Here is a 25,637-nt window from a genome sequence, read left to right as displayed (position 1 = left end):
TCATATTATTCAAAGGTATCAAGAAGTCACCGGCGGTAATCAGTGCCCAGGTCAAACCTCATACTTGTGATTTCCATTTGAAGAGCGCATTGGATTGTGGGAAAATCGACGACTACCGCGCTTTAACCATCATGTAAAGTGTGCATGTTGGTTTAGAGAATTACCACACCAAGCTAAGGGTAGAATGCACTGATAATGATGATAATGATAATATTCAAAGAATGCCATACAGCATCATCGGCCACCACTAAACCACAATTTGCAACGTATGATTGTAGGAATGCAATTTAACTTGATTGAATTGCAACTCTCTTTAGAGTTGAATTTTAATTGAGTTTAATTATTATAAATAATGGTTTACAAAGCATAGGGTACGGTATGGTAAGGATAACCATACCTTACTTATTTCCAAAAACATAGAATAAATTATAAATCATACGACATGGTTTAGTGGTAGCTACATCATCAGTTTGGGAAATTACATTTTCTATGGTGATCCATAACTTTGATGCTTCAGTAACTCCTAAATTAGAAACACATTAGTCAATTTCCTATATGCATGGCATGCACACTCTCAAGTTTACATCCAGAGACAGAAAAATTACATGCACAGTAGAGTAACACAGTAATATGTCAGTAATATATTATGTAATTCAGTAATATGTTTACTGTTATTAATATTATGTAATCTGTTAGTAACATTATATAATGCAGTATGACATTATGTAAGACGGTAATCAGTTTGTAATACAGTAACATGTTAGGTAATACAGTAATCTGTAATACAGTTATGTTTGTAACCAATACAGTAAAACATTATTTTTAATATAGCAATATGTCAGAAGTAATGTTATGTAATGCAGTAATGCCTGTAAACAATACAGTAATTTGTTATGTAATACAGTAACCTGTTGGTAATTAATAATGTAATACATTAAGTAACTTATACACTAATACAGTATGTTGTGTAACTGATACAATATGTATTATGTATACAAATCAGTACCTGTTCTTGATACATGTTTCTATCAATACAGTGTCAACCCTCTACCGTTAGTGATGTGAAAACACAGATATCAAAATAATGTGACAATACCAAGATTTTATCAGACTCACCATTCGTTTTCTTTCTTCTCTTTGTGCTTCTCGTTCTTGTTTCCTTCTCTCTGAGTCTGCTTTTCTCTTTGCATCCCTTTCTTCTCTTGCTTTCTTTCTTGCTGCTTGTAGCATCTGTCGAGCTTCCTCCTCAGCTTCCCTTGCTTCCTCAGCCAACCTAGCAGCATCTTGAGCTTCTTCTTCAGCTATCTGAGATCGAGAATATATATGTCCATATAAGGTAATGTCAGGATATGCATTAGCGTTCATCAGTCTGTCCATACATGTATTAGGTAAAGTCAGTTTGTTCATATTAGAAAACACTTAGTGTGTGTTTTTCACTTGAGTAACCATGGCAACAATACTAACTTGTTTATTTCTTTTCTGCATCATTTCCAGTCTTCTCTTCTCTTCTTCTTTTTGTCTTTTCTTTTCTTCCAGTTCCTTCTTCTCCTCTTCTCTTTTCTATGGATAAAAACAACATTGACTTTACCCATAATGCAACTAAGATATACCGGGTAACCCCACACCTTTTTTGATAACTTACTCACCATAGTACTCTTATGACATATTACCCACAATTATCTTGATGAAAAATTACCCACAATTCTCTTGATGACATATTACCCACAAACCTCTTCATTCATTAGTAGGTTATCATTCCCATAATTCCTCTTACCATTCGTGCTACTCGATTGGCTTCTTTCAACGCTGCCTTCTCCATTGCAATCTGTTTTTTATTCTTCTTATTTTTAGGTTTATCAGCAAATTTAGCTTTGATTTGAGCCTCAATGGCTGCATCCTCATCTTCTGATGTAACTTCAGGTACAGGCTTTTCAACTGCTGGTTTATCCATGATGCTTTCAGAGAGGACTCCTGTGCATGAAATAGAAGAGTGATATAAATCATTGGTGACAAAGCATAGCATTGCTGTTTCAGACACATAATCGGAAATTTAAATCTACCACCAAAAACAGAACACCCAGGTTTGTACCGAAAATAAATGTGATTTTTAGAGATTAAAACATACCAGGTTTGACATCAGCATCAGTTGCTGGCACAGCACCCTCCTCAGAATGTTCTGGCTTTTCAGTAGTTTCTTTATCACTCTTCTTTGGTGCTGACTCAATCAAATTCTTCTCAGCCATGTGTTTAGCAAGCTAAATAAAATATGACATTTATGTTCATTGATATTATATTTTATACAAATATTCTTTATGCTGATGATTGATATAATAATTCCTATTCTTAGGGGCTGATATCTAGGCATTTTCACCACCTGGCAACCATCACCAGGGAGAACATTTAAAGGCAGGAATCTTTCAGAAAACTATACTTTGGGCTAGTTTGCAACCTGTTTTTATGGGACTATATAATAATAATGAAAATACACACATAAGCTTGCTGAAAAAATCTATTGTTACCACAATCCGTAGTTATCAGACCGTATACATTTTTTATAAACCTGAAAGATCCAGACAAGCTTCATGTAGCGTGGACAATAGAAAAACTATGTGATATGCATTTTCCATTTATCCTGAATTACACTACACTGTAGAGATACACACATTATGTATGTATGTGATAATGTAATGTAGCTACACCATCAAGAGTAAGGTACTGTAAAGGGGTTAATTATTCACTGGGTTTTAATTTTCCCCGACTGGAAAATGCACTAAATTAAAACCCAGTGAATATGTAAAATTTAGTATAGAACACGTTATCTAAATGATAAAACCGTGAATTTAAAACCCACTGAATGTGCCTGGAATGGAAAATCAGTGAAGTTTAAACCCAGTGAAAATTAGTCATTTTACAGTACTCACCTCTTGCTGTACCATCTGTTCAAATTCTTCATTAGATGGTTCCTCATATCCCTCAATACCAATGCTATCAACAAATTGCATCTTAGTTGCTTTCTTTCGTTTCTCTTTCTTCGGAGGACCAACTTTTTTCACTTTGGTTTTCTGATGTGAATAAATTAAAGAATAAATATCGATAAATGAATTTTTCACTAAATGGAACAAAATTAAAAGAAACAGACTAATAAATAATATGTCAGAAAGAAAACTTGGCTGAAATTAAAACTAATTTCTGCTTTAAAACATTATTTCGTATTGACAACTTTGATGATGAAGATACAAAATAAAATATACACTGTTTTGTTATGGTAAAATATAATGATTTGCTTATAAAATATTTAAAATACAACCAAGAAAAATCAAACTTACATCTCTAGATTCAGTTTTCTTGGTTACCATGGCGCGCAACGCATCAAGATCGAGAGCACTTTCTTTCTTTTCCTGTGGTGGTGGCTGTTCAACCATTCCCTTTGGCTTGATTTCCTCTTTGCTTTGGGCAGCAGACTTTGGTGGGGATGGGACTGCTGTTGTTGTGACTGGTTGCTTAGTGTCCACATTGGCGACTTTCTTCACTGGCGTGGTCACAGACGTCTCCTGGTTCAGTTTCTGATTAGCGGAAACAACTGATGTTGGAGTTGCTGGTTTCTTTGCTTCCTTTGGCAGAGCTGGTGGCGTAGGTGATTTGGGTATAATCATAATGTCTTTAGGAACACCCTGTTTGTGAGTTGGTGATGATTGCTTAGACAATGGGGTAGATGGTTTTGAAGCTAATGGTGACTGGACTGATTGTCGTGCTGATGATTTCTCATCTGTAGAATAGAAAATGTATCATAATACTCCTGACTATGTACATGTAGTATATTATAAATTATCTCACAAACCATAAAATAAGAATTACCTCACAAATTATTAATAACGGTAATGATGATCTCAGAAATCTTCAATTTAGAATTATCTCACAAACCATTAACTACATGTATGAATTAACTTATAAATTATTACCGGTAATTAGAAATTATCTCACAAATTACAAATTATTAATTAATGATGATCTCACAAATCTTTAATTTAGAATTACAGCACAAATCATTAACTATCTTATTAATTATTTATTAAAATGTTTGATTTAAACGCAAGTGTCATTGATGGTAAATATGTTTTGAAAATACAACGTCCATTGACTGAACTTTCAGTGACGTCACACCGATTCAATCACAACCATAATAATTTTTAAAAGCACTTTTCATTTTTTCTTATGACAAAATGCAATTGTAATTTGAATATCATTTCTGATTATGACAAAGGTAGTTTAACAGAATATACATAGAAGGCAAGGTGATTGAACACACATGAACGTAACACTACACTTCACAATTACTGCTGCAGAATGACATGTGAGTAATTAAATACTACAAAGCAATACAAATACCATAAAAATCATTTTGTCGCCTGATGCACTATTTTTTTATTACTCCTCAACCTCAACACATTGCTTTAAACCTGACATAGAACACTGCTTTGTATACATACAAAAGTCATGTATATGATAATATGAATACCAATTATTAACAAAGTCTACGGGATTTACAATAGATCAAATCCACTTCATCACATCATATACTGTAAAATACTTTATTTTAGCTGGAATTAATTTTCGCTGAAAATATTTTTTGGGTTTTTTGTATGGAATTTATTTTCACTGATTTTTGATGAGTTGAAAATAAAATATAGGAAAAAAGGTATATTCGCTGGAATTTATTTGCACTGAATCATTCCTTCATCGAAAATTAATTCCAAGCAAAAATAAAGTATTATACAGTAGGGCAAGTAAACATTTTTCAGATTTGCAGACAGCCAGAAACTATGACAAATTTAAAACTGTCATGAACAGATTAAACATGTGATTATATATATTAAGTTGCCATATGCCAAACATGATGCAACCAGTCACAGTGAGCTTGCATTGCCTTGGATTTTGTTTTTGATTATTTTGATTTTTGATCTATTACATCTCAGCCTAAACTGATCTAAACTGATGTAATAAAGTACCGGTATATGTGTTCAGACATAAAAAAACGCAAACTAAAAATAAAAAAAAAAAAAAAAAAGGCACACACTAATTATTTACACACACATTTTGAATGTGAATGAAAATTAATTTCAATCTACATCTAAGTCTGCTTGGTGCAAATTGAACACAAAATATGTGTTACTTTTTTTCTCAGAACAGTTGTGAAATAAACTTACCAATCAGAGGTGCTTCAACTTGAGTGATTGTCTCTGAAGATGTGCCTTCTAAGTGTGCACGTGACACTGGTGGTGTAAAGTCGGCAGGTGACGTAGGTTCAATTTTTGTTGGTTCTGTTGTGTCGTCTTGCTGGGTGTCTGTCACATCCTTTGAGGGTTCAACTACAATCTGATCAGCATCCTCAGCAGGAGAATCTGGTTTGGTGAAATCTAGGTTGAATTTAAATCAGTATAATTTAGAATTGAGACCTTCTCATAGTTTGACATATCAGTTGTTGAGATCCTGGTATTAAGTATTTCACATCTGGAAGTCAGTTATTACAATACCTTCAATTAATTGACTTTATTAAATTATCAATTAGCACAACTATAATTGGTCAGTGAATAAACTATTTACATGCATATTGAGACTCAGAGAAAATCAAAACGATTTGGTGCATCGTATATTTCACTTAGGTCCTTATATCAAATAAATTTATTGTTTCTGGTTACAGGCTAAAAAATCCTGATTAGAGTAGTATGAATTTTAATTTAAAATTATCCATATTTTCATAATTACAACTGTTTACCTTCAGTTATATGTGATGCTTCTCGAGGTTGCATAATAATTTCTATTTTTTCCAGCCCTTCTACGTCTGCCTCACCCGCTACACTGACCGGTTGGCTTCCATTATCTGGCCGTTCACTGCTCAGTTCACTTAATTTTTTAACGCTGCTTTGATGACTCAATCCTGTCCCACTTCCACTCACACTGATTGCTCTCACGCTACTTCGTCGGCTCTCAGACTTTACGCTACTTGGTCGTATCTCAGACTTCACGCTACTCGGTCGACTATCAGTCTTTACACTACCATGTTGACTTTCAGCATGAACGCTACCGAGTCGACTCGCAGCTTTCCCGCTACCAGGTCTACTACCACTTTGCACACTTCCTGGACGACTGCTCGCTACTGACCACATCCCCTTACTTCCACGACGACTCCCACCTTGGCTTTCCACAGCAGATTTTATTTTCTCACTTTCAGCTCCAGAGGGTGCTTCAGCCATTTCTTTCTCACTAGTAACTGGTGTGGTGTGTATTTTTTCTGAATCACCAAGTGACAATGTAGACTTAGGTCTTTCTTCGTCTACCTGATTTCCCTTCCACTGATCTTCATCTTCAGGTAAAGATAGTGGTGCTGATGCAGAGTGAACATCATCATCTCTTTCTTCCACTGTTCTTTCTAAAATGCATCAAACAAAATCCCTGTTAAAAAATTATGCACCCTTTCCGAACAAAGTCTAAAAACAACGATTTATGGATTAACCTCAGTGTGTGCATCCCCTTGTTCAAGTCTAGCCATATTTTACACATGCTTGGATCGATTAAGTGGTAAAAATATCCTAGCCAATAGTAAAATAATCATATATAATCAATATTCTTACCACTTTCCTGTTCTTGGACCCCCTCCAGCATATCTGGCTGGATCCAGGTTGATCCAGATTCGGATCCATCTACTATATTCTGAGTTGTATCCACAATATAGTCATCACCCCCACTGTACCGGCCTGTTATCGGTTCTCCATCTTCCAGTTCTATTGCACCAATGTCGGCACCAGTGATTGACTGCGCTCTTCCAAGAATGTGGACAGAACTTTCTACATCACCTTGAATAATAAAATGGTTGAATTTTGTAACTTTGATTTGAAATGTGATTGTGAATTTGGGTAATCAGAATAGGTAATGATACTGATAGGTAATAGGTAATGTAATCTAAATATGCAGTAACTGAAGCCATGAAATCTGAATATGAAATAACACTAGCCATGTAATCTGAATATGAAATGAAAACCTCAAGCCACGTAATCTGAATATGCAATAACTCAAGCCATGTAATCTGAATATGAAATGAAAACCTCAAGCCATGTAATCTGAATATGAAATGAAAACCTCAAGCCATGTAATCTGAATATGAAATGAAAACCTCAAGCCACGTAATCTGAATATGAAATGAAAACCTCAAGCCATGTAATCTGAACATGAAATAACACAAGCCATGTAATCTGAATATGAAATGAAAACTTCAAGCCACGTAATCTGAATATGAAATGAAAACCTTAAGCCATGTAATCTGGATATGCAATAACTCCAGCCATGTAATCTGAATATGCAATAACTTATGCCATATTAATTTGCATATGCAATGAAAACCTCAAGCCACGTAATCTGAATATGAAATGAAAACCTCAAGCCATGTAATCTGAACATGAAATAACACAAGCCATGTAATCTGAATATGAAATGAAAACTTCAAGCCACGTAATCTGAATATGAAATGAAAACCTCAAGCCATGTAATCTGAATATGCAATAACTCCAGCCATGTAATCTGAATATGCAATAACTTATGCCATATTAATTTGCATATGCAATAACTCAAGCCATGTAATTTGAATATGAAATGAAAACCTCAAGCTACATAATCTGAATATGCAATATCTCAAGCCATCTAATCTGAATATGAAATGAAAACCTCAGGCAATGTAATCTGAATATTTCCATTTACCTTGCATTGCTGCTAAGATTTCTTCATCGTATTCTTCCTCACCTTGCCTCAATATTGCACTGCCACTTTCACCTTCTGACCTTTCATCTGCAACAGACACTACTGACTCCTTTGACCTCACTGACAAAGGTCGTGACCCATCTTTTGTTGTACATGGCCGTGTTCCAGGTGAGGGTGCTGTCAGTGGAAGGTCATCAGGTCCAATCGGTGATTCAGTCAGTCCCCATGGAGAGATTGACATAGGCTGTTGTGGAGTGGTCAAATTACGGCCAAGATACTTTGTGGATTTCAAGGATGCAGCCAATCTTGAAGCAGACAGTCTACCAGTTCTGTAAAGAGAATCACATTAGTGTGTTAGTCATAACGTGAACACAACTGCTGTAATCCCTCTGCAAACACAAAGGATACGTGCTGAAAAGCATTTACTTCTTGTTTACTCATTTGTTTGTCAAAATCAAACATCCTCAGAATTAATTTATCACATGACATAATGCTTAATGATGTCATTTGATAGAAGCGCTATGTAAACACATCGTAAACTTACTTAGGTGCACCAGCTTGACGTGCTGTTCTCATGTCCATTGCAATTGATGAACGAGATGATTGCAGAGAGTACGGTTCCATTAACCGACTCACATCAGCGCTTATACGGTACGCATTTCTTTCATCAGTCGTGTCAATTTTACGAAGCTCTTCTGTGAGTTCTGCTCTCTGCAATTCTGATGTCACAGAGCGGCCAGACGTCGGTCGAAATCCCATGGAACTCCTAGGAAGTAATTAATATTAATTACATACAGCAACTTTCATTAACTTTAAACAAGAATAAAAATAATTGGATGGTACATTATAAAACTTCCTTCCATCTTTACATGTATTCTCAAATGTAAATAGACTTCTGTAATAGATTCTACCCTTAGAGGCAAACATTGCTTAGATTATTATCAATTCTTTCGAAGGATTGACACATTTTTGGATGTGGGATAAAACTTTGATCATAAATGTTAACAATCAAAGCAGTGTTTAGAAAATCATTCATTAGGTTAGAAACCAATTACAAAAGTGAAAGAGCATTAGAGACAACATTTACATTTGAAGTTCTATTGTAAAGATTTCAATTCACCTTGTTCATGCATTACCGGGGGTATGTCCAATAATGCACCTGGTAAATTTAGTTACCCGATATTTTTCCCTAATTCAAGAAATAACTGATTCTTTAAAAAGAAGACAGTTTTCATTTTAGCTAAGAGGGAGTTTTAAGCTACTATAATTGAACTAAATCCATTAATGTTCTACAGTACTACTGTAATGCAATGAACAACTGAGTTACCTTGTTTCCATATATTTATACATTACCCACAATGCCATGGGTGTAGTCCTATGATTGACAGGGTCCAATTCACTTACCTTGTTCTGAATTGTAAATCTCGTAAATAAAATGACATATCGCCGCCAGGCTGGGCATGAAGGTCCATCGCTTCTTCATCATCAACATTCTTCAAAAATTTCAAGAAAGTTTTGTCGTAATGGCTGGAGTAACTTTCCAGGTCTGATCCTGGACCCTAAAGAGATACAAAATGATCTGATGATCAGTTCAAATGAGGTAATGTCATTGTCATGAATAATGATAGCAATGTACAGTAAAATACTATATTTTAGCTGGAACCTGCATATCAAGTTCGCAAGTATTTCAAAAATTTGTCATATATCACATGTACACCACAGGGAAATATGACATCATTAACGAGAATTAGTATATGCTGATATATGCCCTCAGTGTGCCAAGTATTCCCACTTGCTTCAAAACTCAACTATAGAGGGTGCTGTTTGAACTGTGTGTTGCCATCAGCAACAGGACGTATCTAATTACTGAGCACACTTTTTTTTCATTATTAGTCCCCATTCAGACGAAGTCCAAAAATGGGAACTTATAATTCGATGTCCATCTGTGCGTCTGTGCGTCCATCCGGAGTCATATCTCAGAATCCCTTGGACATTGCATGTGCATATGTCCCAGATAAAGTACTAGGCAGTGGTTTAGCGATTCGATTCAAAATGACCGACTGGCAGCCATCTTGTTTTTTGAAAATGTTGTATTTTGGACATGCTTTGTCAGTTTTCATTCAAATTTGGTACATAGATTATACATGTTAGGATACATGCCCATGATGATTTATTTCACAATTGGATCAAAGATGGCCGACTGGCAGCCATCTTGTTTTATGAAACTGTTGTATTTTGGACATGCTTTGTCAGTTTTCATTCAAATTTAGTACATCGATCATACATGTTAGGATACATGTCCCTGACTGTCCGTGAGTTCCTGAGTCTGTCCGTCCGTTCGTGTGTCAGTCTGTCAATAGTAATATTTCAGAATCCTGTGGGCTGATTCTGTTCATTCTTTGCATGCGCCTAGTACCTTATGTGGGACATATGCACATGCAGTGGTTTAGCGATTCGATTCAAAATGGCCGACTGGCAGCCATCTTGTTTTTTAAAAATGTTGTATTTTGGACATGCTTTGTCAGTTGTCATTCAAACTTGGTACGTAGATTATACATGTTAGGTTACATGTCCATGGCAATTTATTTCGCAATTGGATCAAAGATGGACGACTGGCAGGCATCTTGTTTTTTTTTATGCGGTATTTTGGAAGTGCACTGTCAGTTTTCATTAAAATTTGGCACATACATGTACTTTATACATGTTAGGATGCATGTCCATAACAATTTGTTTCAAAATCTGTTCAAGGATGGCCGATTGACAGCAATCTGACTTTTTGGCCTTACTACTATATTTCTACAATTTATGTACCATTTTCATTCGTATTTGGCACATACATCATACATATCAGTATGTTTCATAATCGGATCAAAGATGGCCAAATAACGACAGTTTTTATTTTTGGCCATATTACTACTACACGGAACACGTGTTTTGATGTGAATAAACAATCTGTTGTATACGCCACTTGGAACTCAAGTTTCAAGGACACGCTCGCGACAACAACCCCCCCCCCCCCCCCCCCCCCGCTTTAATATGATGAGCACAAAGAGAACTTTCAAAAATTTAAGGGGGACTGTGTCATTTTCAATGACTTGTTTATTTATTGATTGTTGTACCAGTAATTCTTGGTTTGAACAAATCACCATGAATCATGAATTATGAATTATGAGTAAATGTTCATCAATTATGGTTAGACTAATTTTGAAAAGATGTTTTTCTTGTATATTTTTTTTTATATTATGTAACAGATTTAATATACTCTCAGTAATTACACAGAATGAGTGTTTTTAGAAAGTTTGAAATATGACTACCAGGAATATCTTCTCAACCTGGTAAGCTGATACTTGGCGTGTAAAACATAACATACACAGTGTGTAAAACAACCATATTTTTCTTGTATGTTAATTGAGAGATATTGTCATTCAGTTTTAAATTCCCTTCATGAATGCTCCATTAGCCAGCCTATAACTGTTGGTGGTTATTCATGAGGACGGTTTCCTCAATATTTCACAAGCTGAAAGGATATCTTACAATGTACACATAGTAACCATGGTGACGTCCCATGTTATACTATACTGTGCTTCACATGTATAATGAAACTTTGTCAGTCATGGTTGCCAAGCAACCAGTGAAACAGGACTGCTTATTATGTCTGAAAACTGTCACCTTACATGTAAGATAAGGAATCTGAAGGACAATGAGTAACTTGTATATAGTTTATTACAAGAATATTTTATGTACAAAACTAGTAGCTTCGCAATGTTTGGCTTTCGCGATGTTTGACATTCGTGGTTACAAGAATACTTTAGGTACAAAAGCAGTTTGGTGATCGGATGTACCGGCACGATTCTGTAATTTTATCAAATGTATATTTTGCAGTACCTCTCCAGTGTGTAGTTAATGTAATTTTGTGAGATACAGTATTATCAAAATGCCAGCCGAAATTATTTTTGGCTGTGCAATCATTTGCATTCATCAAGTGCTACAATATTGTTACTACATCCAATGTAAACATTCTTAAGGACAGCATTTGAATGTGACGTAATTGTGACGCACATTTTCCAAATAAGGAAGTCATTCAAATGCTAACATACCACTTTCAAATATGTCTGTGTGGTGTTATATAAACGAGTGAATTCAATTTTCTGCGTCATAGGTAAAATAATAACTGGTATACAGAGAATGTGATATTTCAAATCCATACTAGACCATTTTCCGTTCACTGTGAGAATCATGCGTTATGCGTGAAATTGAACGTAAAAACAGGACAAACAAAGGTCATAGCGTCGTAGTCGCGTCAAACGTCGCGTGGGATTCGACAAACGCGAAAGTATTTCAGGGACATTTCCATGCTTAATAATGTGCTGTCCACATTTGATGATAGGCAATTTCGATTAAGTGAGGGTATTCGGAAGCAATATTCCTCTGTCGAAGATCGGCCGGTCAATGTAAGCTGCGAAATAAAGAAATTCTAGTTCAAAATCAAATCGTTCGATTTTTGCGGCAGACGTTCGACGCGCGTCTTTCATGCATCTCGCGAGATCTCGCAATTGTACGGAAAATCACCTATTAGTCAAACATTCATCCTTGTTAGTACATTTTATACTATAATTTGATGCTAAGATACATTGTACATTATACACACACACACACACATCTTTTGATTGCTGAGTGGAAAATTTGGCAAATATTTTAAGAGCCAAGGACAGGAGTTTCAAAGAATAAATTACCTACATACACAAAACAAAGATAAACATACTCATATGTTTGGTTTTATGAGTTGAAAACAAAATAAAATAAAATCAATCTTTGTTACCAAGGAGACCTGTACTTTGTTTACAGACACTGTTTGGTTAAGGTGGTTGATCAATAAATTATCATGAAACTTTTCAATGCCAAGTTTACATTTAGAGAGGTTAATATTAGCTAAATGCACAAAGCAAAATTAGCATTTTTTAATAGATATATGCATACACATAACAAAATTAGAAAACACAAACACATAGATTTGATTGGTCCTAGTATTGGCTCTATCCTCGGGGGCAGAGCTACGTCACAAGATGTTCCACGTTGCTAAGACACACACCACTGTACCATGCATTTCTATGGGCTTTGTGCAAGCTGCTGTGGAACGCCGGTCGAAGAGCTGGTGAAAACAGCTAAATTAGAGAAAACTACAAACTCAACTTTGAAGTAATCCTGAACAACCAAATTTATATATGTTACACACGCAGGGCTAATCTTGTTACACTGTTCAGGAGAGTCTCAACAACCATCGCAAAGTACCGTTTTCTGAGAGTTTTCGGTCTTTGTTTTCACCGTGATGGTTGCCAGGTGGTGTAAATGCCAGGATGTCTGCCCCTGAGAATCAGTAGCACATGCACTTTATATGATTCAGGTGATTCAGTATACATTTACAAATCCAGTTTTTGGTTTATGAATATATGATATCATTAGAAAATGAACAATACATGTATGTATAGTATATGTATATGTATATGTATAGTATCAACGCAATCGTACTTGCTGTTTTCAACAAGAATTCAAAAATATCACTTTTTACCAAAAATTACAAAAATATTCACCAAAATTGGAGATTTGAAGATATCTTCATGAAATGAACAAATCTGAGAGAGGTCCGCATGTAGTACCTATATGTATAATCAAAGCAATCGGACTAGCGGTTTTCAGCAATAAGTCGAAAATATCACTTTTTACCAAAAATAACAAAAATATTCACCAAAATTAGAGAATTAAAGATATCATCACAAAATGAACAAATCTGAGAGAGGTCCACATGTAATACATACATATTTAATATCAAAGCAATCGGACTTGCGGTTTTTAACAAGAAGTCGAAAATATCACTTTTTACCAAAAATATTCACTAAAACTAGAGAATTGAAGATATCATCACGAAATGATATGAGGTTTCGAAGAAGAAGTTGAAATTGTAAAGTTGATTGACAGCAGACAATCAGTAATATGAACAGCTCCGCTGTGTCGACAGCGGAGCTAAAAATTGCAATGTCGCGCCTTCCTCCATTTTATTACGCAACACATGTCAACTACATCAGTCATGTTATATGAACATTGAAGCCAATACTGCTATAGGGTGATGGTACTATGACAACAGTAATACAGATTACCTGCAAATATTAGATCATGCAATTAGTTGCTATGATGATGACTGCATTTACTCTTTACACACTCAATAAATTAACTTTTTGATAAATCCAACCTGACAGGTTGAGTAGAATATTGTACTGTGCGTAGGTAGACTAGTGAGAAACTACTAAAATAAAAATTGTATATTTTGATGCAAAAACTTATCTTTTCATTATTTATTCTTTATTATTAGTTCTCACTTGGACGTTATTGTTTGTACTGATTTGGTTTTGTGTGTGTAGCTGCCTGTAAAACTATTATTGAGACCAAAAAACCAATGGTGGTCATTTAATTGTTTTTTTTAGATATGCCTGGGTCATCTCTATCACCCCCTCCCAAGTTGTCTTCAACTGATCACTACCTCCATGGTAATAATGTTGGCATTCAGATATTAGACTTACATATTCCACTTATCTCACTCATCTTACTGACATAGATCTGTTTTTTTTTTATTTTTTCTAATCAATAGGAATATAAACATCTGCCCTCAAACTGAAATTACAGAGGTGTATATTGTGAAAACACATGTAATCAGGTTCTTATGGCAGTAATGCTTAACTAAAATGGCTGCCAGTCGACCATCTTGTAATGGATCAAAAAAAATGAGGAAATATACATCCAATGGTTAAAATTCACAATAAATTCTGTGATGGAAACCAAAAAAGTGACAATCATAATTCCTGCTCTGGTGTGTACTGTGAACATTTTCCAATAAAACAAATAGATACCCCCAGTTGTCAGTCAACTGTTTAAATTTGATACAAACTTAGTACTGCCTTATGCTTTGGTAAACAATTTTTTTTTGCCACTGTGATCTACTGTTCAGATAATATTAATGGGATAGAGTTGTTAGGAAAGGATATTTGAAACATACACAATACAAAGCTTACATATATGCAAAGTCCAAAGACATAAAAAACTAAAATGTAAGGATGACCTTTCTTGCAAGTAAACGTGAAGCTGCTAGCATACCAACATTGAGGACAAATTAATCCACAGGTGTGCTCAATGTAGCCAGTATACGATTAAGACATCAATCTACAATCAAGGTGAAGTTCATAAAACTATATACTAGTATTTATTACATCCTTCACTGGATGCAATGGGAGTGCCATGTTACAGGAACTCAATCTATTGTAGAAAAACTTGGTTTTCATGGTCACAATCAAAAAGTAATTGTCCCTGACAAGAAAGGCTATATGAACAGTAAATTTTAAGCTTTGCACTGAATACACCATAAAACTCGCCCAAAATCGCAAGGACAGTGGAACTACATGAACAATAGGAATAAAAGAACAATAGAATTATGTTAAATAAGACACCTAAATATAGAACATAACAGTTTAATGTTGTCATCAATGTTGGGCAGACACATGTACATTCTACATGCTTGTTTCAGCTTGGTGTAATGACATATTAAAGTGTGATCTCTAGGATGAGGTCATTACAATCAACTTTTCTGAATAGAAATTATATTCTAGAATAGTATTTCATATCATTCATATTCATATGTAGTTGTAAGATGGTTGTTACAAATTATTAGGAAATTCTAACAAATACTATATTTATATATTTATAATGGGTTTAGTAATTAACAAGAATTCCTATGAAAATAGTTCTAAAATCACCCATTTTTGCATGTTTTCCAACAGTTTCAAACAAAATACATGAATTTGAATGGATAAAAAATGTATGAATCAACAACTACATGTACATTGTATGTAAAAGAATCAGAGAATTATTTTGCTATTATTTAATGTGAATGAACTTACAGTCTTCAGTGTTGTTCCACACTGAATACATGCAATTGGGCTTAGTACATACAAAATAATAAAAATATGACAAAATAAACTCTGCTTGGTCTTTTCAATGATGTAACATTTCAGTATAAATGTCTCAACACAAAATTTTATTTGTCTTCTTTACTCAACAACCTTTTTTTTATTTGCAACATACCAATCTCACGCATGACATCCCACGTTCCCTCCCAACATAAGAGCTACAGTCAGTGTTTCTGATGTTTGTGTTGGTTACAAAACGATGGTCAGGACATGTCTTTTCATGAGCCTGCAACCAAGGACAGCGACCGCTGAATGAAAGATTTCTTCCTTACAGAAGAGTAAACAAAACGAAAAAGGGGCTTACCACAGTACAATAGCATGCTTAGCTGCTCTTTTGAAAACAAGCTTTTATAGTGTGGAATTACACCCTTCATTTAATTTTCTGCGATCAAAGAAAGTTGACTTATAGTAAACATAAAAAATTATTTAAACATTGCATTACCATAGTAGATTTGATACATAATACATCTAAAACTAGAGTTCATATTAAAAGTTTTTCACAGATATACAGGAGATTAAACGATGTCAACTGTTATTTATTTCAAAATTGTTACATACAGGCAATTATTTATTTGGACTTAAATCCTACCGTAATTTTTGTTTTTAAAGTACAAAATATTTTTTGGATTAATTAAATTCTAAAAATATTTTGGAGCTATTTCCACAAATCCAAATCCAAATCTATACAAGCTTAAATTCATCTATCTGACTACCCATATTATAGCATCGAGTTGATCAGGTTACAAACATGATGTAAGCATACTTCCCTACGGACCTGTAGGCCATTCTATCTCCAGGTAATGTACAATTTGTATTTGACCTTCGTAAAATACCTAGATCTCATTGTGCCTAATCAGAGTTGGAAATAAAACAATATGGAGTTGATGTGAAGCTACGCTACTTAAAAGACTGTTTCTAATTAGCTTATTTTCAAAATTACGATATGTTTTGTTTTTACACATCCAAATTCACTATACCTGGTTGTGTCTTTTGGACTCCCCTTGCATCAGTGATGCGACAAAATCACTTAGAGGCGACATGACACACAAATAGTTTAAGACATTTTTTATCTTTGACGGCCAAATTGATAGCATAATGCATGTTGAAAACAAGGCAGGTAATAAAACAAGACAAATTATAGTGTCATATATACACTTTAGGTTAGGGTGCCACATGATTGGATCTCGATGAAAGACTCCCAGCATTCTCTGGGTGTCTAGCAACGACTGATAAAGTACATTACAAAGTGAAGTCAAACGTTGGGATCTCATTTCTGTCATTCAAAAATTAGTTCTCAACTTTCCTCTACTACGTTGTGTTGGCTTTTTTTTTCATATATTACTGGGTAGTGCATTAAGTCAATGACTAACATGTGTCTTGTCAAATATAAGCCATATGAATATTAAATATTATATAGTTTACATGCCATTCTTTTGGAGATAAGCTTCTATGTATTTGATAGTGTGAATTGGGGAACATTTTTTGAATTTGTCCTGGTCTTGAATTAAACTGCTTGGTTTTTTTAAAAAAACAAAGAGATCTGTCTGATGCTGAGAAGTTTACAAAAAGTTGAAATATTGTTAGTTTTTTTATTTTTTTTACTTTCAATTATACTAAACCATATATTGCTCAATAAAGATAATATGTGCTTAAAATACAGAAATGTATTAATTTAATTATGTGGTATACTATAAATGCAATTAATGGTTTGTATTTTGAAAAAAAAAAAAACACTTACAAACTGACATGCATATAGGACAAATACATGCACAAATTTTTTGCTATACCTTGTATTGATTAGTATCATACACTGAGAACTTTTATGGTTTTTTTATGAAATGCCGCATGACCCTCATGGTGACTGATTTACATCAATACGATGACCATTAATTTGATACAATATAGCCCAGAGGATAGACATGATGACATCACAATGTATACATCAGATCTTTTATTTGTGACATTATCACTCCATGTGTGCGATACAGACATGGTCAGTCTGCATTCTGACAAGGACTTAATCAAGACAACAATTGAGTTGAAAATCAAACAAAGAAAGTTGAAAACAATGTTCTATTGTTTCTGATATGGAGTGCCCCAGGGAGAGTACAACCGAAAAAATGTCAATTGTGTCCATGTTGCTGCAGGGGAGCAATTCTTGCAATTTATCAATGTGGGAATAGAATGTGATAAAAACAAACTTAGAATGATTGTAGTCCTGTCATTGTTGTGAAACCCAATGTTGGTCACTTTGGTGAGTTTATTCACGTTCTTCAGTTGTCAAGTATTGTTGTTGTGTTCACGTGTTACTATATTCACCCATAGTCCCTGTGATTCACCAGCATATATCCATGCATTACAGAGACTCTTGTAGTTGTTTCAAAATTAGCTTAGAACATTTTAACCAAAATGGCAACTAGTGTCAGTTAATATTTTTCGCTATATTTTGACTGCAAAACAGTAAATTTTACAGAAATCAACTAGACCTTTTGTCTGAAATGACTGAACAAAGTTTTGAACATTTTGAAAAAATATGGTCAAATTGCTAACATCTAGTAAGTATTTGAATCACAGCATTACAGCAAGCTATTGCAGTATTATTTCTACATCCTAACTTTTTTAAAATTACAAATTCCTCCCAAAAAATTACAGAATGATCAAATTTCCAAAATTAAATCTACTGCTGCTACTGTACATTGCAGTATCTTTATGACAACCTCAATTATCAGGTGATTTCAAAATGTGGATAATTATTTTTTATAACTTTTTTTAAATAATTACATCTTGATAAAAAACATTAATTAGAATGTAATGCTTTATTGTGAAAAAAGTAATGTCTTGGCTTCAAACAATACGGTGGCGTTCATGTTACAGATCTTGGCATGTGCCAAGAGTCGGGACTGAGTCAACACATGCCTAAACATGTGTGTGAACTGATTCATACTTAGTGTGACATGGAGATGTAAAGTGAAAGTGCAGCTAGATATGGTCATATGATGTAGTATATGAATGAAATGAATGCAGAATGTTGTCATTGATGCATATTTATGTACTGCTGCAACTGTTCTCTATTTGCAATGTTACATCGATGTGAAACAACTGTTCTTTGCTGTTTAAGTGCACGATGATTCAAAATAAATACTATAACAGCAAATGGGTATGATTTCAATGAAGTAATTATTATTATTATACATCTGTCACCGTAACGCCATAAGTTACAGCGTGCCGTAATTTTGCGGTATTTTACAGGGTATTTTCATCCTACCATATATGGAAATGCGAATTCCAAATATGGAATGATTATGCACTTAAGCGTCCTCTAATAATAAAAACAAACATGGCTGCCATCAGGGTTTGACTGGACTCCACACAGAAGTTAGCTGATTCTGTTCTAAAGTTTTTGGATTTCGGCATTCCCATGATGTATCCTTGGATGGAAAAGATGTATAATAATAAGGTTATTACGAAAATACCTCAAAGTATGCACTCAGACAGTACGCCGCGCATCGACCTCTGCTGCGCGTCGGTCGATACTCCAGCTGTACTGTCTCCGTGTATACTTCGAGGTATTCTTGTAATAACCTCATATTATCATCATATGCATATCGTTTGCCATGTTTGGGTCAAATAACAGATCGCCTAATGTGGGCATGATTTCAGCAAAAGCCAAGTGGGTTCTGATGTGGGTCCCAACTAACCTGAACACAACTGTTTTATTCCCGCTTAAAACATAAAGGATTCAAAATTTCGGCACGTGTTGAGATACCGCATATGTAGCAGTATTCATTTGATGAACAATTTAAGTCTTTAAACACAAGTTTTTATTTAAAGTCCCTGTACAATTTAAGCACTACGGTCATTGTGAAGCACAAACAAAAAAACAATGTATTTTACATGCATTGTATATGACGCTACGGGCCTCATATATTTGTATCCAAAACAATGCAATATGACAACTGTAGTGCTTTCAGTGAATCGGAGTCCTATGTTCATGTTACGTTGTCAGTATTTCACCAATTTGTGTAAATACTGCTACATTTATGTTTACTGTCAAAACAAGGAATTTATTTTGTTTACAAATTGAACAAATCTGATTGAAGTCAACTCAATACATGCAGAATATGCAATTGCAATATCACCTAAAAATATCAAAAATATTAGCAAAAAATTGAAAACAATTTATTGCCATGAACGAACAAATCTGAATGAAGTCAACTAAATGCATGCTAAATATTAATAAAACCAAAACATCACCAAAAGTATCAAAAATATTAGCAAAATATAAAAAACCTTTGATATTGTAATAGATGAACAATTCTGAATGAGGTTACCACCCAGAAGGCACCTGGCAAATTTTATGAAAAGTTGATGCAAGATGAACAATGACTAACTAATCATACCTTAAATAGCTATATTCTTTTTTGAGAAATTCTATATAAACTACCAAGGGTTACTCACATTACTGTGTTTCTATGGAAACAGTTCTTATACACCTACAAACATCCATTAATTACATGTCTTTAACAAAGCATGACACAAATGGGTTCAGGGCAGTGTAAAGTAATTTACTGACAGTAGTACATTTTGTACGGTTCAAAGACCTGTAGATAAAGCAGAAGTTTACAAACCAGGACAACTGTGACCAATGTTTGCAAGCATCTGTTTACTGTATGGGAGTGTTTTTTATGGGAAATACATAACCAGAAAGAGAACTGGTTCCATGCTGGATTGGTTGACATGTACATGCTGTGTATCAGGTAAGAGTCATCACACCTGTTACACAATGGTTCCCCTTCGTCATGTGCATTGATTTTTTAAGAAAATAGTGATTTATTATTAATTTGTTAATTTTATGTATAAATATTTATAAAATATAATTTATTTATATGCAAATTAGTCAGCATTACCTCAGGTAACCTGTGCTTGATTTCACAGAGGCATCAAAATAAATTGTTTCAATATGCAAGGCGTTGTTGCCATTCTAGAAATACAAATTTTCCCAATACAACATTGTATGCCTATACACTTGGGAAATTTTATCAAATTATCGTATACATGTACCTTATTATTCAATCTGATTAAAAACTGATGTAGGTTTAGGCTCAATTTCATTTTAGTTTTTACATTTTTTAATTGTTATTTTTGTTTATTTATAAATATTTTTTTTTGTTTTTTTGCCATTATTATATATATTGTAAATAAACAAAAATAACAATAACAACTACCGGTATATAAAATTAAAAAAAATGGAGTCTATACTTCCATCAGATTTTTAACAGATGCCAATTAAACACCATATGCAGCTGTGAGAGCAGAATTCCTAATAGAAACACATACAAATCTATAGGCCTATAAATAGGCCATAATAATAAAAATATAAGTTTCTCATCTGTGAGATGGTCATTTATAGCTGCATTTGTTACAAATTTGTGTCTATTTCATTTGGCCCTACGAACACCATATTTTCCCACCCAAATTGTATAGTGGAACATTTTGCAAATTCGTATGTATTTTTGTTCAATTTATTCAATAATTTTGGATCTTAGAACAATTTACATTGGCAGCAGGTATTGATTAATATAAAAAAAAATATGAAATTAATTTGTGAAAGATGATAAACATTGACTTACATGTAGGGATTAATACATGAAATACCGATTGAGACAAAATGACCTTTGACCTACATGTATGTGATACCAAATGGAAACACATGAGCTATGTTAAGAAGATTTTCAGACAATAGATACGTAACAACACCTGCAGATAGACTGCTAAGAGATTCAAAATACAGGTCAGCTTACCTGAACTATTTCCCTATTTACTCATTTATTAAAGCAACAGGTGGCAAAACTCTGTTCCCCATCATGGCTGACCGATTATTTTAATGTAGCCACATATATAGTCAGTATATTATATATTGTCTTACTTTCTTTCTCGGCATATTAAATGGCAACTGAGCTTACACAATGTGTACCAAGGCTTCACTTCATTAAACACTTTATAACATGGAGCAAATCTAAGTTTCCTTGACTTATTGTGAAAAAAAAATATTTTAGCTGGAATACATTTTTGCTGAAAAAAAATATTGAGGTGTTTAGTATAGAATTTATTTTTACAGATTCATCCCTTCAGGGAAAATAAATTCCAAATAAAAAAAAAAATATTTTACAGTTTAAATCCTGACTGACTGACAAAAAATACACAATGTCTACTTAAAAACTTCAGTTATTCTACTTAAAATAACATTGAAACTCTACTATTAGAATGTTCGCTCCAGGATATTGTATTGAATTCAGACTACAAAAATAATGAACTTCAGTACATTGCACCTGATTGGCTAGACAGTAACTGACTCATGACTGGGTAACCAATAAGAGGTAATCTTACAACTTATATCCAGTTTATTACTGCTACTCAAATGATATACAATGGATAAGAGTTTTTTGTTTCTAATTATGCATAATTATTTAATTCTAAAATTTTATCTAATTTTTGTAGATTTTATGTAATGCCACATTTGATTTATAATGTATGCAGCCATGATTTACTTAAATAGTAATTCAAAAAATGCAAAAAAATGACAAAGTATAATTTTCAAGGCTGGTATCTAAATTTACTGGTATATACATTATACATGTAAGCAATATAGACACACTCAGTCAAGCTAAGAGTTTCTTCGGAGGTGTGAATGGTTATAAACATACTGGGAAGTCCAATGAATCTAGAAATATAAAAAATAGTCATATTTTATTTTTTTCCTCCAATCTTTTAGAACTATATCATCCAAAATCCACTGAGAAATAAATCATGGACAATCCACACACCGAGTTACCATTGATTGACACAGGATTATTTCAAAACCAGAGACTTAAGATTGGATTTAGATTAAAATGTGATTGGGGCACTTTTTTCATATGAAGGGATGTACATGTGTAACAAATAAAAAAATAATTAGATAATTTGATATTGGTTAATTGTTCAGTATACAGAGATTTTCAATTCACATTGATTTACACAGATTTTTCATATATTACCGGTACATACAACGGACTAGAAAATGTTATTAAGTTTAGACAGGTTTTACTCAATCACAAAATCTATAAAGTTATACTCGCATTCACTCCACCACTGGCATGTGTACTTGTATACAGTGTATATTTACAAGGTTGCTGTTTACACTGATAACAATTCATCCATCCAGGTATGAGATGGAGGCTTGTTTACTGGGTATATATGGTCTAGGACAGGGGACAACAGGTATGCATTCCTACTTTTCTATAGCACTATGAAAAAACATAGTAAAATGATTGAAACCATACCATATATTTCACCTTGGCAGGAAAACACAGTAAATCACACAATAAAAATGTCAAGCTAAAGACTGGTAAGTATAACATTTTGAGATTAATTTGGCATGCGTACCTACATGTATTTAGACATGATGGCTGGAATTTAGGTGGTACAAAGATTCAAAATCATTGTAAAAAAAAAAATTCTGATATGCAAATTATGTATGGAATGTGAACTAAATTACACCTTGACAAGGTTGAGTACGTTTTACTACCAGTGTTTTCCCAAAAAATCTTAAAACACTTAAACAGTAATACAAATTTGCTTTCTAATGTCCATTATCATTTGCATAAATATTACCAACAAAAAAATATTAACATGCAATAAATGTACTTATTAAAACACTCACACCTCATAAATGACTGACAGTCAGACCAGTGGTCACACTGTTTATACCCTGAGAAGAACACTATTTTACTGATTTAGGCATCCACTTTTGTTCTGCAATTTATTCAACGCATATTTTCAATCACTGCTATATAAACAATCATGATTTCCAAAAACAACATCACAACATAGTTATCTACTTACCCAATCACGTCCATATTGTAACACAGATGACGTCAATTTATTCACAGTACGAAGAGGCACTCCATCATCTAAAATTCTGATGGGTGGCCCAATCTGTTGTCCACTCAAATAACATTTTTGTTCTTTACTAAACTTTAGTTCATCTGGGGCTGAAAAAAGTAGCAGCGCACCACGTCTCGTGAGAAACGTTTTCGGTAATACGATCTCTCCATCTGATCGGGTTGTATGTTCACTTTGGGTGATCAATGATGGTGCAGCGCTTTTCGTCCGTACACTTTGCGCAGTTCTGGGAGTAGAATATGAAAAAGTTGATCTTGGAGTCGCCGCAGTCCTTGGGCGACTGTAGACTGTGTAGGTCTCCTCTGGTGGTGGTGCAGTGATTTTAGTTTTGTAGAGTTCAGTTATGATAGATTGCGCAGTCTTTGTTCGCAGTGGTATATTTAATGTCTTGTCTTTAAAACTTGCATCTTCTCCTTCAAGTAAATTTGGAAGAATTGGTTTTGGCAGTACCTGTGTTGAGAGAAATATTACCAGACATGAATGGTGTTGACAGCTACTTTAAAATATATTGACAATCAAAACATGTCACCTTGTCATTACAGGGCTTGAATTTCCGAATTTTCAAGGCAAAATTTTATAAAATTGTCTTAGTAATTAGGAATAATGTTGAGGAATTAGGAATAATGTAGAGGAAATCTGTAAATACAGAAGAGCACCAAGATAAACTCATTGGTCAGTGAGCAAATAAATGAGTTTTGAGTTATTACGTTGGTTTCCGTGCGAGAATGGGGGTTGATTTCTAGCTTACACAATTTGTTCCTTTGTTTTCCTGGTTTCCTGCATTCTGATGAGCTGTTGAACATTTACGCAATGAAATCAACACCCTCACGCAGACCGACAAAATTGGAACATTTTTACAGACGAGCAAGAGAGTTTCAGCGAGATTCAAAATGTTTTTGTCAATTAGCTAGCAAGTTACAATGTATATTAGCTATTCATCATCCATCCTGTATAATCACTAATTCAATATGTAGTACACTTGTATTAGCTCTATTATTAGAAACACATCTATAATAGAATTATATTTACATAGACACTCACTGGATATCACTAATTTGATTGTATTTTTTTTTAAATATCCTAAATTTAAATAATCAATCATTTCAAACAAAGGGCTTAAGTGTTTTCTGTTAAATTAAATGTTTTACACCCAAAATATGGCAAAAATATTAGAAATATCCCATGATGCTAGTTTGAAACAGCCATTTTGAACAAAATGTCCCAAGTTAATTTTGAAACAACTGAACCCCTGCTTACAACAAAAATCAGTGCATTTATTGTATGCTGGATTATTTAAATATGGCTTTACTGTATTTATTCTATTATAAGTGCATCACCACTACATATACATGTATATAATTGCATTCAATTGTTTTCTGAATAATTAAAATGTTACTTATTTTAACCATAAACACTTAAAGCGGAAGAGTCATCACCTGCACATGTGTCAGATGGCCATAGCGTGTCATTGTTTACAAACAGCGTCTACCCATGAGCCTTTGGGTTTTTAGCGTGTATTTTTATCATAGCTTTGGACTCAATCCCTGCGCGTCTGCAAGTGACAATCCTCCCGCTTTAATGTCTGAACGTCATTTATTTACATTTACAATGTAACTAATACGGTTTTTCGACCAAGAAAACAAGTACCTCTGTATGGGCTATTACCGTAATAGAGTAAATATGGTAGTTGTAATTCAGTGATATTCTTAGACTATCAACACTTACTGCTAATAATGCAGATATCAGGAGTCTGTTAGTTCATATAATTGTGAAATTTACTAAAATTACAAATGATCATGTAACTATTTCAAACAGTTTTACTGTATTTTGTAAAGGTCGGTTAATCAAGAGCAGTGTTTACTCGCAGAAAAAGAAATTGATCTGCCACTATATCTGCACATGAGATAAAGGAAGGAACACTGATTATTCAAGTGA

The 25,637-nt window shown here is 33.9% G+C and overlaps 1 protein-coding gene across 1 annotated transcript in view; it reads right to left on the bottom strand.

Annotated features, from left to right (window-relative positions):
- The window catches only part of LOC102809082 (uncharacterized), a 33,228-nt gene that overhangs the window by 5,930 nt on the left and 1,661 nt on the right, over positions 1-25,637 (bottom strand). Inside the window, exons 2-14 of the mRNA XM_085506555.1 lie at positions 23,643-24,152; positions 9,154-9,308; positions 8,294-8,515; positions 7,750-8,078; positions 6,630-6,851; positions 5,774-6,427; positions 5,205-5,414; positions 3,327-3,766; positions 2,922-3,062; positions 2,126-2,255; positions 1,775-1,971; positions 1,465-1,560; positions 1,117-1,305 (exon numbers count right to left, since the gene is read on the bottom strand). Of these exons, the coding sequence (XP_085362681.1) occupies positions 1,117-1,305; positions 1,465-1,560; positions 1,775-1,971; positions 2,126-2,255; positions 2,922-3,062; positions 3,327-3,766; positions 5,205-5,414; positions 5,774-6,427; positions 6,630-6,851; positions 7,750-8,078; positions 8,294-8,515; positions 9,154-9,308; positions 23,643-24,152 (3,495 nt within the window). The remainder of the gene's footprint in view (positions 1-1,116; positions 1,306-1,464; positions 1,561-1,774; positions 1,972-2,125; positions 2,256-2,921; positions 3,063-3,326; positions 3,767-5,204; positions 5,415-5,773; positions 6,428-6,629; positions 6,852-7,749; positions 8,079-8,293; positions 8,516-9,153; positions 9,309-23,642; positions 24,153-25,637) is intronic.

This window comes from Saccoglossus kowalevskii, chromosome 12 (genome assembly GCF_978046115.1).
Source record: "Saccoglossus kowalevskii chromosome 12, keSacKowa6.1, whole genome shotgun sequence".
Lineage (NCBI taxonomy): Eukaryota > Metazoa > Hemichordata > Enteropneusta > Harrimaniidae > Saccoglossus > Saccoglossus kowalevskii.
This window is presented reverse-complemented; position numbering and strand designations above follow the sequence as displayed.